Genomic DNA, 12,931 nt, shown 5'->3' with positions numbered 1-12,931 from the left:
CAGAGAACACGCCCTGACTTCCGCCCTCTGCCTAACTGCTCCTTGCCTGTCTTGCAGGAAGCCCCGGGGAGAGGGCAAGAAGTGCCGCAAGGTGTACGGCATGGAGAACCGGGACCTGTGGTGCACCGCGTGCCGCTGGAAGAAGGCGTGCCAGAGGTTCACTGACTGACCCCCGGGGCCACCGCGCCGGCGCCGCCCCGCTGCCCTCGCCTTCCGCCGCAGGTTCTGGAAAAGCGCTTTTTCTTCCCAACAGAATACACTTGAAGCCCAGGAAAAGCACTTCCAGGAAACTTGGTGGAATGACAGCAAAAAAAGGATAAAAAATAAAAATAAGGTCACCACCCTCCCTGCTCTTGCTGAGAATCCAGCGTCGGGCAGCTCTACTTTTTTTTTTCCTTGAAAAGAAGTCAGCTTTTTTTTTCCCCCTGTATGTCTAGGTCTGAAAACTGTGGACTTCATAGCAACTAAACCAACAAAGCCCGTTTTACCTAGAGAGGAGGCATATTTTGATAAGTTTTCTGAATAATGCCATTTCTGAGATTTTTTTGACGTATTAAAAAAAAAGCTACACGTTATTCAGTAGCGTTTGTACAGAGAACAATCCCTGCTTTCATTGTGAATAGTATTTCCCCTGTTTCCCGGCTGACTTCTCGGAGCAGTGCACCTCGGGACGTGCTGCCGGGAAGCGCGGCACCCCGGGTCTCCTCCTCGGTCTCCTTCGTCTGTTCCTCGCGTTTGCAAGAATGGCCCGCACGAACCGCCACGGCGCTGTGAGCCTGAAGGGCCCCCGACGGCGTCCGCCCGCCAAGAGATCACCAGCAGACTTCAGCCCCCAGCTGAGTCCAGGACACCCCGCCGCCATGTGGGGGGGCACCCAGGAGTCGCCTGGGCTCTCGAAGAAGCCCTTCCCCGGGAGGCGCCGCGGCTCCTCCTCCGCCGGCCGCCGCTGCGTCGAGCACGGGCGCGCGCGGCCCTCCGGGTAAGCCTCGATGATGCTTTTTTCAGGGGAGCAGTGCAGACGGCGGCCTGGCTCTGCTCGGCGCTGCTGGTCTGACAGCCTCCTTGCCAGGTTAGCGGGTCATCGGGCCTTCCCTCAAAACTCCACCCCGGAACCGGTTTCAGAAAAGGTAGAGAACTGGGACTCCCCCCGCAGGCTTGCTGTGGACAGCGGAGCACAGCGTCCACGTCCCCATCTGTGCAGAGAGACACGTGAGGTCAGCAAACCAACATGCATTCCGAGCGCACTTTCAGAGGTTGTATGCTTTAGCACGTCCGGGAGATGGGTTCGTGAGCGAAGAAACAGGATATGGGCGCATGGGAGGTCCCAAACTTTATTTTTCTTATAAAAATATGGGAACTGTTCGTTAAGAATTTGCTCAGAGGGGAACATACAGAACACCAAAAGGCAAATGCATGTCGGTATAGGAATCTCTCAATTTAGTAGGGCCAGGGCTCCCACTGTGTTGCTTTTGGCAGGCTTTCTAGCCTGGTTTGTTTGTTTGTTTGTTTGTTTGTTTGTTTGTTTGTTTGTTTTGGTGGTCGTGGTATGGGGGAGGGGAGTAGTCGTCATGTTCTATATATAAGCTCATCGTCTATCTGTCCTACCCTGGATTGCCCTGCTAATGAGTTGTTTCTCCTATACCTATGCAAAGTAGGAGCACCTTATAGTGCTGTGTCAGGACGGGGAGCCTACGATCAGCCATAGGAATGTTCACTGAAATTGCACAGACGAAAGTTTAATATATGTCTAGAGATTGTACATACACTTTTGTTTTAAAGAGTTGAAAGAAGTCATCTAGTAATAACAAATAGCCTTTTCCTTTTATAATCGAGGGAAATAGAAGGAGGTTCCACAGTGTAATACCCACAAGCTCTGCATTCATATGTTTGAGCAATTTTATTTTTTAAGCTTTCAAATGACTTTTTAAACATTATTCCTTGAAAGATGCTGTGTTCCACCACTTATTTGTATTTCAACCACACTTATTTCAAGAGAGCAGGAAAAGAGCTTCATTTAATTTCCTGTCATGGTTACCGATCCCTAGTAGCTCTGGCACCGGCTTTAATGCGTGTTTCAGTATTTACAAGGTCAGCCAGGAAAGGGCATTATTTTTTTTTATGGGCGGAAGTGTATTTGCATCCTCAGTCCCAGCATGTCTTTTCTCCTCCCTGGAGTCCTCTTGCTGTAGCTATAGAGCATATATAGAGATAGCCACATGTCTCTGCTGTGACATGATGCTCCGGCCTGGCCCAGGAGGCCTGAGCTGCAGGTGGACTGCCCAGCGGCCACAGCGAGTCCAGAGCTGAACCATTTGAGCTGGTTCCCTGTGGACCGAAGGGATGGTTGGCTGGGATGCCATCCCACAGCAGAGGTTTTTCTCTTCAGTGAGGCTCCCTGGCCTGTGATCCTGAGATTAAGTCACTCATCAAAAACAATCAAAGTGATGAGGGGCTAAATCCATCCTCCCCACCCCCCAGAACTTCGGAACACAAGGAGGGAGAGGTCTTTGCCATGGAGTAGTCCTGGAGTGAGGTTTCGTAGCTCTCCCCCAGAGATGCGGCCCATCATTAGTTCTGAGCTCTGGCCTGGAGGGGCCAAGCTCAGTCCTCCCCTGGTTTTTAGCCAATGAAAAAGTGTAAGCAGAAGTGTAGAGCTGAAGGCAACTTCCCTGGGATTTCTTCTCCTTTCTAAAGCCTTCTTTACACGTACTCTTCTGCGTCTCCTAACCACGTGGGGACTCCTTTCTGCCAACTGCCCCGATCTCTGGGTACCTTCTTCTCTGGCTTCCAGGTGTGCACAGACCCTCAGTAGCTTCCCGCACACACAGACATCCTTTCTTTGTACTGAGGCATGTCATAACTAGAGAACCACCAAAATTCACCTGGCTGGCCTTGGGGGGAAAAAAAGTGATTAACTTCTTTCAAGCCACCCAGAAAGCGATGAATTGCAATATACAGCACTGATTGTAAAGGCTAAAATTAAAATAAAAAAAAAAAAGACAGAGCTATATATTGTTATATTTTGGAATTAAATGAAGTGCCAAATTAAGCCCAACATCCATTTTCTGCCGTCTCTGTGATACCACATTCTTTTCTGTCTTCATTTGGCGAGGGGAGGCAGAGGATGGGTGGGAAGGGCGGTCCCATAGCATACTGGCTGGCTAACTGAAGCTCCGTCCATCCCAGGGACCTCAGTCAGCTGTCTGTGCAAAAGGAATGGCAATACAATGGATTCTGGACCCAAAGTATTTCTAAATAAGGCGAGCTTTAGCCTTTTGATCTTTCTCTCCCTTGATCCCCCTTCCTTCAGAAAATAGTTCTCATCTCTGTCTGAAGAAGGCATCTCGTAGTAAGGGACAGGCATTCTTCAGGTAGCTACAAAGCAAAGAGGGTTCATCAGGCGGTAGTATTAAGCCTTAGTCCTTACCAAAGGATGTACACCCAATTTATGGGAAGTAGTGTGACAAGACGGAGAAAATGCCTGGGTAGCAAGTGGGTAGGTTGGGGACCGGAGAGGAGATACAAGAGGTCTATGGACATCTGGCTCTCTCTCATCTTCTTAATGCCGGTCAGCCAGCGGGGACTGTCCCTGGGCACTTCCGAGGGAGCCGTCATGTTGTCCCTCCAGGAAGCAAGAAGAGAGTTCCCTTAGGGGAAGCAGCTCTGCCCAGGGATACAGGACCACGGCGCACATCTCTAGGGGCCCCGGACTTCCCACCCTCTGGCTTGCTGGCAGATTTCCTCATGGGTTGGAAAAAGCCAGTGTCGGGAAGAAGGCAGCGGGTTTCCGACCGAGCGCCCGCTCCGCGGCAGAGTGCCTGTCCGTGCCCTTCATTAGCCGAGTGCTTGTCCAGTCGTGACTGTGTTGCCGATGAAAACTTGCAGGAGACAAGGATGGGGGTTACAATTCCTGGGCTTTCCAAACTCTTTACATGAAACGGTTACATGAATGTTGCAAGAGATTTCTGAAACCGAAATGCCCTCTATCAGATTTCAAGGTCATGTGAGTTTCAGTCGGCTGTCTCCAGTGTCACACGAAGCCACCACCCTTTCGAAAGCCGCCCTGGGTTCTGAAGTCCCGGCGCGCCTGAACCCATTTCCTCCTTCTTCAGACTTCATTGGAAAACGAAAGAGCAGCATTCACTTGAGAATGTTGAGAGAGAAGTGGCCAGGATGTACCTACAGGAGAGCATACCTTGAGAATAGTAGCAAAATACTGTAAATAATATTCCTTTCCTCAGGGAAAATTAAAGGGTATGTGAAAGATCTGGAAGATCCTAAAACTAGAAAGACTTAGTATCTCTAGAGTCTTTTCGAGTCAGAGAGTTTTGGTGTTTTGGGGTTTTGTTTTGCTTTTAACGAACATAATTATTTCAAGACAACTGGACAGTACCAACTTTTTGAGGTGTGGAGGAATGCTCTATGAAAAAGAGCTGTTTCTCTGCAGCTGACGCGCGGTCTGAGGCTGACCTTTGAACCCCAGGCACGCTCCCTGGCGGGTGTGCATAGACTCATGTGAGGCTTTTTCTGAATGTAATTGTGAATACGAAGCCTTGGTTCCTTTCTCGTCATGGTTGGATGACTGCACGCGGAGTCCCGTAGGGGAGAGCTGGTCGAGACACACGTTTTGCTTTAATAGCATGTTAAGGAGCAAACTTCCATGGACTTGTGTGGACAAGGTGCTGCTTTTTCTTATGACCCTGTAGAATTTCTATCGACCACATCAACTGTAGCATTGACCTGTATGAACACAGGGAAGGATCTGTGCATACAAATGAGAGCAAACGCAGCAGAATTCATGAATATGTATGAGGATGTGGATCCTTTTGGAGAAGGCGCTGGGTACACAGGTCAACTGGAGATTTCATTTCTCTCAGAAAATAACCCTACCAGCGGCACACACACTCTCCCTGTGCCTCGTACCTGTGGGGATTCCTCCGTACTGGAACTGTTCCGTTGTGTCTTTCCGCGTTGTAACGCGTCAAACCACAAGTCAGTAAATAAAGTGAGATTAGCACTTTTGGGTACCAAGTGGATGACTAGGTAATGCACACCAATAGAGCAAGAAAGTATAACATGTATTTAAGACCGACTGGTTTGCTTATCGTGACTGACTTTGAGAAAGCCCATATCCAATGATATCCATGCTTTAAAAGGTGTACCTATCCTGGGACCGGAAATCAAAATGGGAATTTTACTTCTGGTCCTATTTTGTAAATAGTTGCTTTTTTTTGAAGACAATCTCATGTTTTATAACTTTTCCTGTAGGTCTGAGAATCACAATGGTAATGTGTTGTGTCAAAATGTAATCTTAAATACGATAATAATTATAACTTAATTTTCCAAATAAGACAAGGATTATACTGTTTTAGGCTTCTACGATTCTAAGAGACATGACACTTTTATAATAAGCATTAGTACTTAACTTCTCAAGTTAACAGAACTGGAAATATTTTACAAGATACTGTGTTTTGTAATCACAAAGAACATGAACATTTTGTGGGAAATGACCTTGGTTTTATACATTGTAGCTTATTTTTTAAAATACAGTATTTACCAGACAGGAAGTGTTAGTATTATAAGCAATTCCTGCTCTCCAAACAAAGGGCTATGCCTCTTTTAAGCAAGTGTTTTGATGCATATCTTTTCAATGAACCCTCTGCAGCAAGGGTAGAAATGCAGATCAGAAGGGAAGAGTATTACAAGAGAGTCAAGCTAGCAACAGCTACTCCTTTTATCATTGCCAGTGTGTTTGCAAAGTATGATGGATAAAGACACTTTAAGAATCATCCTGTGTATCTTAAAAAAAAATGTTAGTAGATATGCTTGCAGGCAATGGGAGAAATATTCTTGGAAATTCTTTAGTGTAAAATGAGATTCTGTCACAAAGACAAGCTTCACAAACCTGCACTGAAGTATCATTGGGTGGTAATTTCTCAAACCATGGTATGTAAGCCCAAAGATAGAATTTTTAGGCAATCAGTGGTGTTTAAAATAAGTTTTTCCTCAGCACTAACTCAATAACTTTAATTTCCTTATCAAAGCAAGTGCTTGATTTTTCATGAGAAGAAAGAACAGACATGCAAGTTTGCGATCAGAAAGTCACTGTATTCCCAAGAGTCGGGAAATAAGGGAGGGAGCCACGGAGAGTTTATTAACTGCACAAATAGTTTTGAGCTTTGCCAAAACCATTTCATAATGCTGTACGGTTTTTTCTAGCCCACTCACTGTTAAAAAAAAAAAAAAAGGGCATCTTTTCTTTCTAAGATTTCAGTAACTCAAAAGCTAGACTACTTAGCAGTATGCAGATAACATCAAAAGTAAAGCTGGGATAGAATGACCGTATACCCATTGGGCAACTCCTACAAAGTGGTCAGAGGGTCACTCAGACCTTGCTTTCGGACAGGCTTTAGAATCTGCACACGTGAGGACTAGAAACGCACGGAGACAGGGAAAACCATGAACAGCCTCGACCCCTGGTCTCTGAGATGAGGCAGTCTGCAAATCCCTGTCTTCATTCCCTCGACTATCTCCGTTGCTAGCATTAAATCCCCAAGAAGTGCTTATTGCTGTGTGGTTTTGAACCAAATGAGTCTTGCTTCTTTTTTAAATAGAAGCTTCCTAATGATTTATAGCAGAAGCCTTAGAAAAGCCGGGCAGGATCTGTAAATGAACCATTCAGGTCAGGCGAAACAGGGACACTACGGAACGGTGGCGATCCTTGTGACCCAGAGAGAGCACGCCCCCCTTGCGTGGGGCACCGAGCTCTAGGCAATCAGAACCATGCAGAAATCAGGCCCAGGGCTACTAGATCTTCTGACTTGGAAGGAAGATATTACCTGACATTTAAGTGTTGACAACTCAGATTCTTGGCCAACACTGTGCAGACCAAAGAGAAGCTATGTCTGGGCAGAGGCAGCCTCTGGCCACCAGTCTTACCTGTTGGGGAAAGCCCATCTCACGTCCCACGGCCACGGGGTCGGGTTCGTCCCTCAGCCCCACAAATCCACACGTCGGCACTATCTGGGCCCCTAAAATCAAAGAAGGGAAAGAGGTCAGTTGTCCCCAGAAATCCTTCTCATGGAAGACTTGAATCTAAAAATATAGTATCCTTAAACTAGCGTTGCCTCTGATCAAAATATGCTCAAGTACCATCCAGCGCTCCCTCCGCCCCTTCGGGCGCGCCCAGACCATGCCCGAAAGCGTAGGAGAACTGTCATCCCCACTGCAGTTCTCGCCTGCCGTGACCACTGTGATGAGGGCCGGCAAGAGCAGCCCTGTGCCTTCGGAGAAGGCAGCCGGGAGCCCCGGAGTTTGACACAGCACACTCCGCCGCCTCGAGCCAAAGCCCTTCGCCAGCCCCTCCACACCCCTTCCCACTCCATCCTGCCTCGAGAGTGTCCAGTCCAGGGTAAAACTGCCATTGTTTCATCCCCAGTATAGCAACATCCTTGCTTCAGAACTGCTAGGTATTTTAAATGTCCACTAACCCCCAAAATGGAGTTTTTCCACACAGAAAACCGTAGCGCTTTTGTCTGAGGACAAAGACAAAATGGGAATGAATGTGTCATGGAAAAAATTACTTTTTTGGCTCGGATCGACCGAGTTACTTTAGACTATATCTTACACCAGAGTCCTGGTGCTATTGGGATAATCGCTAGCCCTTTCACATATATAATAAAGTATGTTTCCTCCAGACGCATTATTTCATTTGCCCTTCCTAAGGACCCAGCGTAGAGTAGGAGTATTTAGCAACCCCTCCGAGGCCAGCCCACGACAGTGTTTAGCCTGTGAGCCGGCCCTGTCACTGCCTGAAGGGAGGAGGGGAAGGGCTGGGGAGAGCACTGGCGCAGATCAAAGTCTTCCAGACGCTAAACGCGAAGAGACCCAGAGACCCGCCAGGACCTCAGCGCAGGTCCTTCAGCATAGACACAAGGCGCGCACTCGTTCCCATTGTCACATGCAAACGTAATGATCCCCACGGCACCCCTATAGGCTGCCATGCCCCTACTCCCTAAGGTCCAACCATCTAAACGGCTGATGACAGGAGTTTCTTAGCCAATGTGATGTTCTGAGTGAAAGCTTTCACTCCTTGGGAAAAATAATTATTTTGCTGTTACCACTCAACATTCGTTCTCCATGCAAATGGAAATCAATGCCAAGAAATCGAAAAACAGCTCAAATTTACAATTTTCAATGATCAAATCAGAAAGGACCATCAACTCAAAGTTGGAAACAGCGGTGAGAGATTGAAGCCACGTTTCAATATGAATGCCATTTAAACAACATGGTCAACGCCTGAGATCTCTGTCAGGGTGACTAAAAGGCTGTCCCATCATGAACAGGTTTCACGAGGCCCTGCTCCCCTTGCTTTACCAGGCTTCGCGTCGCGAGTTTAGGGTAGAGCCAGTCCCAGGGAGGGTAGTCCTGGAGCTAGAAGGGGCCTAAACCACTTTGGCCTGCCACCTACCTCCTTAACAGGCTTTTTGACAAGCGATGCGATTGTCACCTGTCCGCGAATACAGCGCCGGAGGAGGCAAGAGTTGAGCCCTCTCCTCTGCAGGCGAAGAAACCCGCTTCGCAGTGGTGACCACCGAGGCCACCAGGGCTTCGTGAACAAGCAGGAAGCTGAGGTTCAAAAGAAGATGACTGTAGATTCTGACAGAAGGCGGAGATTGTGAATTCAGTGCTCAAATTGTCACCTTTGTTTTTAAAAAATGTGCTTTCATATTGGGCGCCGTTCATGTCATTATTAACGGCCAGCTTTCAAAGAAAAAGGGCCCCTTTATTTATACTATGAAATGTTAAAAATGAAGTCTGGAGCCCAATTAACTGTTACATTTACTTATGAGGGGCAATTCCCTAAATTTTTAATTCAGAAAATTCACCAGAGTAGAAAGTAGCAACTCTGTGGTTAAAGAAGAAAATTTTCTTTAAAAATAAAAACCAAAATAGCTCATCTGCTTCCTTCTGAATTCTTTCTACATCTCTGACTCAGGAGGAAAACCAGGACTCTGGAGAAGAAGTTGAGCTTAAAGAGAGAGAGAACAGTCCCCGTTCTGGCAATTAGTCTTACCACCCCCTCCCCCGCCCCATCTTGGCAACCTCGTGTTCGCTTGTATAACCTTACTGAGGCCACACTGTTATTACCTATGTTCCCTTCCAAAAATTCCAAACTAAACACTTTTGCTTCTGTGTTGCTGACTTCTCACTCTTAAGGTCCAAGGGGATAAATATGACTGTGACTTGTATGTGAGGCTCAGTCTTGTGAGGCTGCCCTCTTTTTTCCAAGAAAAATTTCCATCTGTCTGAACAGTTTTGGGTGATCATTCCGAGAGCAGGTCAGTCAGCATACAACCTGCAACTCATCACAAAAGACGCAGACAGACTCGCTGATAAAGAAACACAAGGCAGATATCTAATCCTTCCACCTGGCTTCAAAGCCCTCCACGCAAGTCACCTACCCACCAGGCCCATCCGTGGGGAGAGCCAACTGTGTGATCAGACCACCATGGAAGGACAGAAGAGAGCTTCACATTTAATTTCTCTGGGCCCTGACCTCTGCCCACAGTTACATAGCGTGAAAATTGACTTAGCCTTTATTATGTGAAAAGAAAGTGGCTCCTGCAAGGTATAATTGTTTTAACTTCATATTTATGCAAGGAGGAAACTACTCCAATCTGCTTTCACTGTTAAGCACCTGTCCCTCACCCTGGTGGAGTCCTCTTCCCATGCTTTGGGCACACAGGGCCAAGACAGAGGGGGAAAAGGTAGAGCTTTTGGGGCCAGCAACGCCAGAGTTGGAATTACCCCTCAGGGATTTACAGTGTAGTGTAATTATAAACTCCCCCCACCCCCTCCAAAACAAAGGATGCATCACTTTGCAGATTACAAACCCTTGCTTTGCTTTTTACGCCTTTGTATCCTATTCTCTGCTAATTGGAAATCAATGACTGTGACTTGACCAAGCCCTGTGATGATAGCAAAGCCCCTTCTTCCAAAGTATCTCGACTGTCTGGGGAACCTCTGTGATCACTGGTAGAAAGCTTTAGAATAGACTTAGATTTTTAGGAAAGAACTCAATACCCCCAAAATGTTCCATGACTTCAATAACTGAAAATGCTCTGGGTGTAAAACAACCCAGAAATGTGGATTATATATGTTTTTAAAAAAAATGCCATTAATCAATATTTTCCTACAACATGACCTAGAATTCCTATTTTTGTAATTAATGGTTGGACGATGGTCAGCCATTTAAACATATGCTCTCTGGAATAACCAGATACTAGTGTAGTTTCCAAAGTGTTTCATGTCTCAAAATCTATATACTTAGAAGAAGAACTCAGGATAAGAAAAAAATCGCTAGGTCCCAAAGGGTTCATGACCATCATCAAATGCAACTACCGAGTGGCCTACGGTCATCTTTGAGGGGGCTGGGGAGTGAGAGAACAACAGTGATCACAAACCCTCCGTTGCCCTTAGTCCATGGTAAGGTTTAAAAAAATAAAGAAAGAAACGCTACTTTTAAAAATTAAGCCATCTTTCAAATTGTTTTCTACACCAAATCTAAAACATTGAAACAAAATTATAAAATATTTCGAATGGGGTATTTAGTGGAAATGCTGTCAGTAGAAAGCATTGCTTTTTAGTGCCTGCTAAACGAAATCACGTCAGACGGAAGAGAGAGCAGCAGTCCCTCCTGTGCGATGCTAGTGGGAAAATGACAGGCGTTAACTAGGAATGGGGCACTAATTCAAAAGCAATGTGGTGATGCTATCGGGTTTTGAGAGACCTTTTGAAATACGATCTTACCACCGTTTGGAGGTAAGTGAGTACTTGCTTACAAGTCTTTAATATTAGTGAATGAATGTATAAAGTTACAAACTATGCATTTTCAAAGAGTAACGTGTATTTTGTATCAAATCCAAGCAAATTTTTTCATAGACTTATCACAAACACAAATGATTCAAAATAAACTTGAGTGCATAACATTATGGGAACGTGGGACTCCCATCTATATTCTTCCAGCGGATATTTTTAAAGACAGTGCATTGAAATTTCAGACTCTAAACAACTTCAGCCATTAAGGTAAATGAACAGGAAATGGTTTCTATTTTACTTCTCAAGCAGAAATGAGAAATGCTGGCTGTGACCAAACGTGCCCGGTTTTTTGAAGGTGGATCTTCTAGTAACGCTGGGTTACCAGGCAGACAAAGCTGCATGAGGCGAACGTGCATCACATTGGATAAACACAGCTAGCGTAGGTTGTGTCTGTCGCGTTTAGTTCTCAATCTGAGAACAAAAACTACTCTCTAGTGGGTTTGGGTTGTAGCATTTCAGAGAACGAAGTCTAAAAATGCTGTCCGTCAGAGCGAATCATTAGGCTTTTTTCAAAATTACATGGAGATAATTACTTACATTTCTGGGACGTCCAGATAGAATAGACACGCATTTCCTCAGCCTTCTTGTTGATTTTTTTATTCCCATGAAAGCTTCCCCCTAATAATTTATCCTTGCTCCTTAATTAGTACTTTACTACATTACTCAGCATGAAAAAAACATTCTTTCCCTTCTTCTGACAATGTTGAAATAACTCCATTTCTCTGCCATTCTAGTTCTATGTCCGTTGAGAAAGTTTCTCAACTGTTTGTAGAAATATGGAAAATATGGGAAAACGCACTTCTAAACCTGGTACTTATGGTTATACTGGATATGTTTGCTACCTATGTAGACGTTATTGGGGGTGGGGATGTGTCTTTTTATATGATTTTTAGCCAAATTCCGATGTTCTGATACTACATTTCTGAATACCTGACTGTAAATACAGCCTGCGAAGGTTCAGGTTACTACACCTTTGACGTGACTGTTCCTCAACCATGCTCCTTGCCAGCTTTTGGCACATTGTACATAGATTTGTTGAATGTTTAAATGATGTTGTTTTTTCTAAATGCTGTTCTCTAAAACAACTTTTTGAATGTTTTTTGCTTTCCATTGTTTGGGACTTTGTGTGTTGGTTTAAAAAAAAAATGTTTCCTAAACATTTAACACCAGGAAAAAGATTTCAAATAAACTGGTGCTAATTGAAATAGAAGAAAAATTTCAGATTTGAAGACTTACCGTATGAAACGTTCACACCAGTTAAAAACTAAACTGCACTTTCCCAAGGGGACAGCTGGTAACTACCTGCCGTGGGCATCAGGAGGACCACCGAATGTTTATGGTTTCTGTGGCCCATGTAAGCGTAACACATAAAAATGGCGCTGTCCCCCCAGAGTTGAGCATTTGCTGCATTGGTCCTATGGAAGCATTTAAGTAGGGTAAAGGCGTAGAGTAAGAATCAGTTTAGTACTAGTCTCCTGGTCTTTGGACTGTCATGTTCTGTAATGCTTAGCCGTAACGATGAATATGGTGTTGCCGATGGAGTCTGACATCATCGCTGACCTGTACTTGCCGTGTGTATGGCTCTTCCTTGGGTTGCACTGGCACCTGCCAAGCCGGAACACTGGACTTGCAGTAAGACCATCCTGACTTCTACAGCGTCCACACACATGAATTTAAATGCACTTGTAACTGGTTAATTACCATGGAGTCTAACTTCCACTTAATAAAAGTTTTTGTGTATCTGCTTCTACCGGGGGGCTGCTTATTTAAGTAAAAGCTAACTAACTTATACCCAAGAAAGGCTCACTGGGGACAGAGGGTTGGAGGTTTTACCTACAGTTGTAAAAAATAATTTAAAACCAAAGGGATGGGGCCCCTGGGTGACTCAGTTGGTTAAGCGTCTGCCTTCAGCTCAGGTTATGATCTCAGGGTTGTGGTATCGAGCCCCGCATGGGGCTCCCTGCTCAACGAGGAGTCTGCTTCTCCCTCTCCCTCTGCCCCCTGCTCGTGCTCTCCCTCACACTCTTTCTATCTCAAATAAATAAATAAA

General features: G+C 45.4%; 1 protein-coding gene across 1 annotated transcript in view; it reads left to right on the top strand.

Annotated features, from left to right (window-relative positions):
* The window catches only part of ZNF704 (zinc finger protein 704), a 237,866-nt gene extending 225,235 nt beyond the window's left edge, over positions 1-12,631 (top strand). Inside the window, exon 9 of the mRNA XM_026495838.4 lies at positions 58-12,631. Coding sequence (XP_026351623.1) covers positions 58-169 — 112 coding nt within the window. The 3' untranslated portion in view covers positions 170-12,631. The remainder of the gene's footprint in view (positions 1-57) is intronic.
* The last annotated feature ends 300 nt before the right edge of the window (positions 12,632-12,931 follow it).

The sequence above is a fragment of the Ursus arctos genome, unplaced genomic scaffold (assembly GCF_023065955.2).
Source record: "Ursus arctos isolate Adak ecotype North America unplaced genomic scaffold, UrsArc2.0 scaffold_6, whole genome shotgun sequence".
Classification (NCBI taxonomy): Eukaryota; Metazoa; Chordata; class Mammalia; order Carnivora; family Ursidae; genus Ursus; species Ursus arctos.
This window is presented reverse-complemented; position numbering and strand designations above follow the sequence as displayed.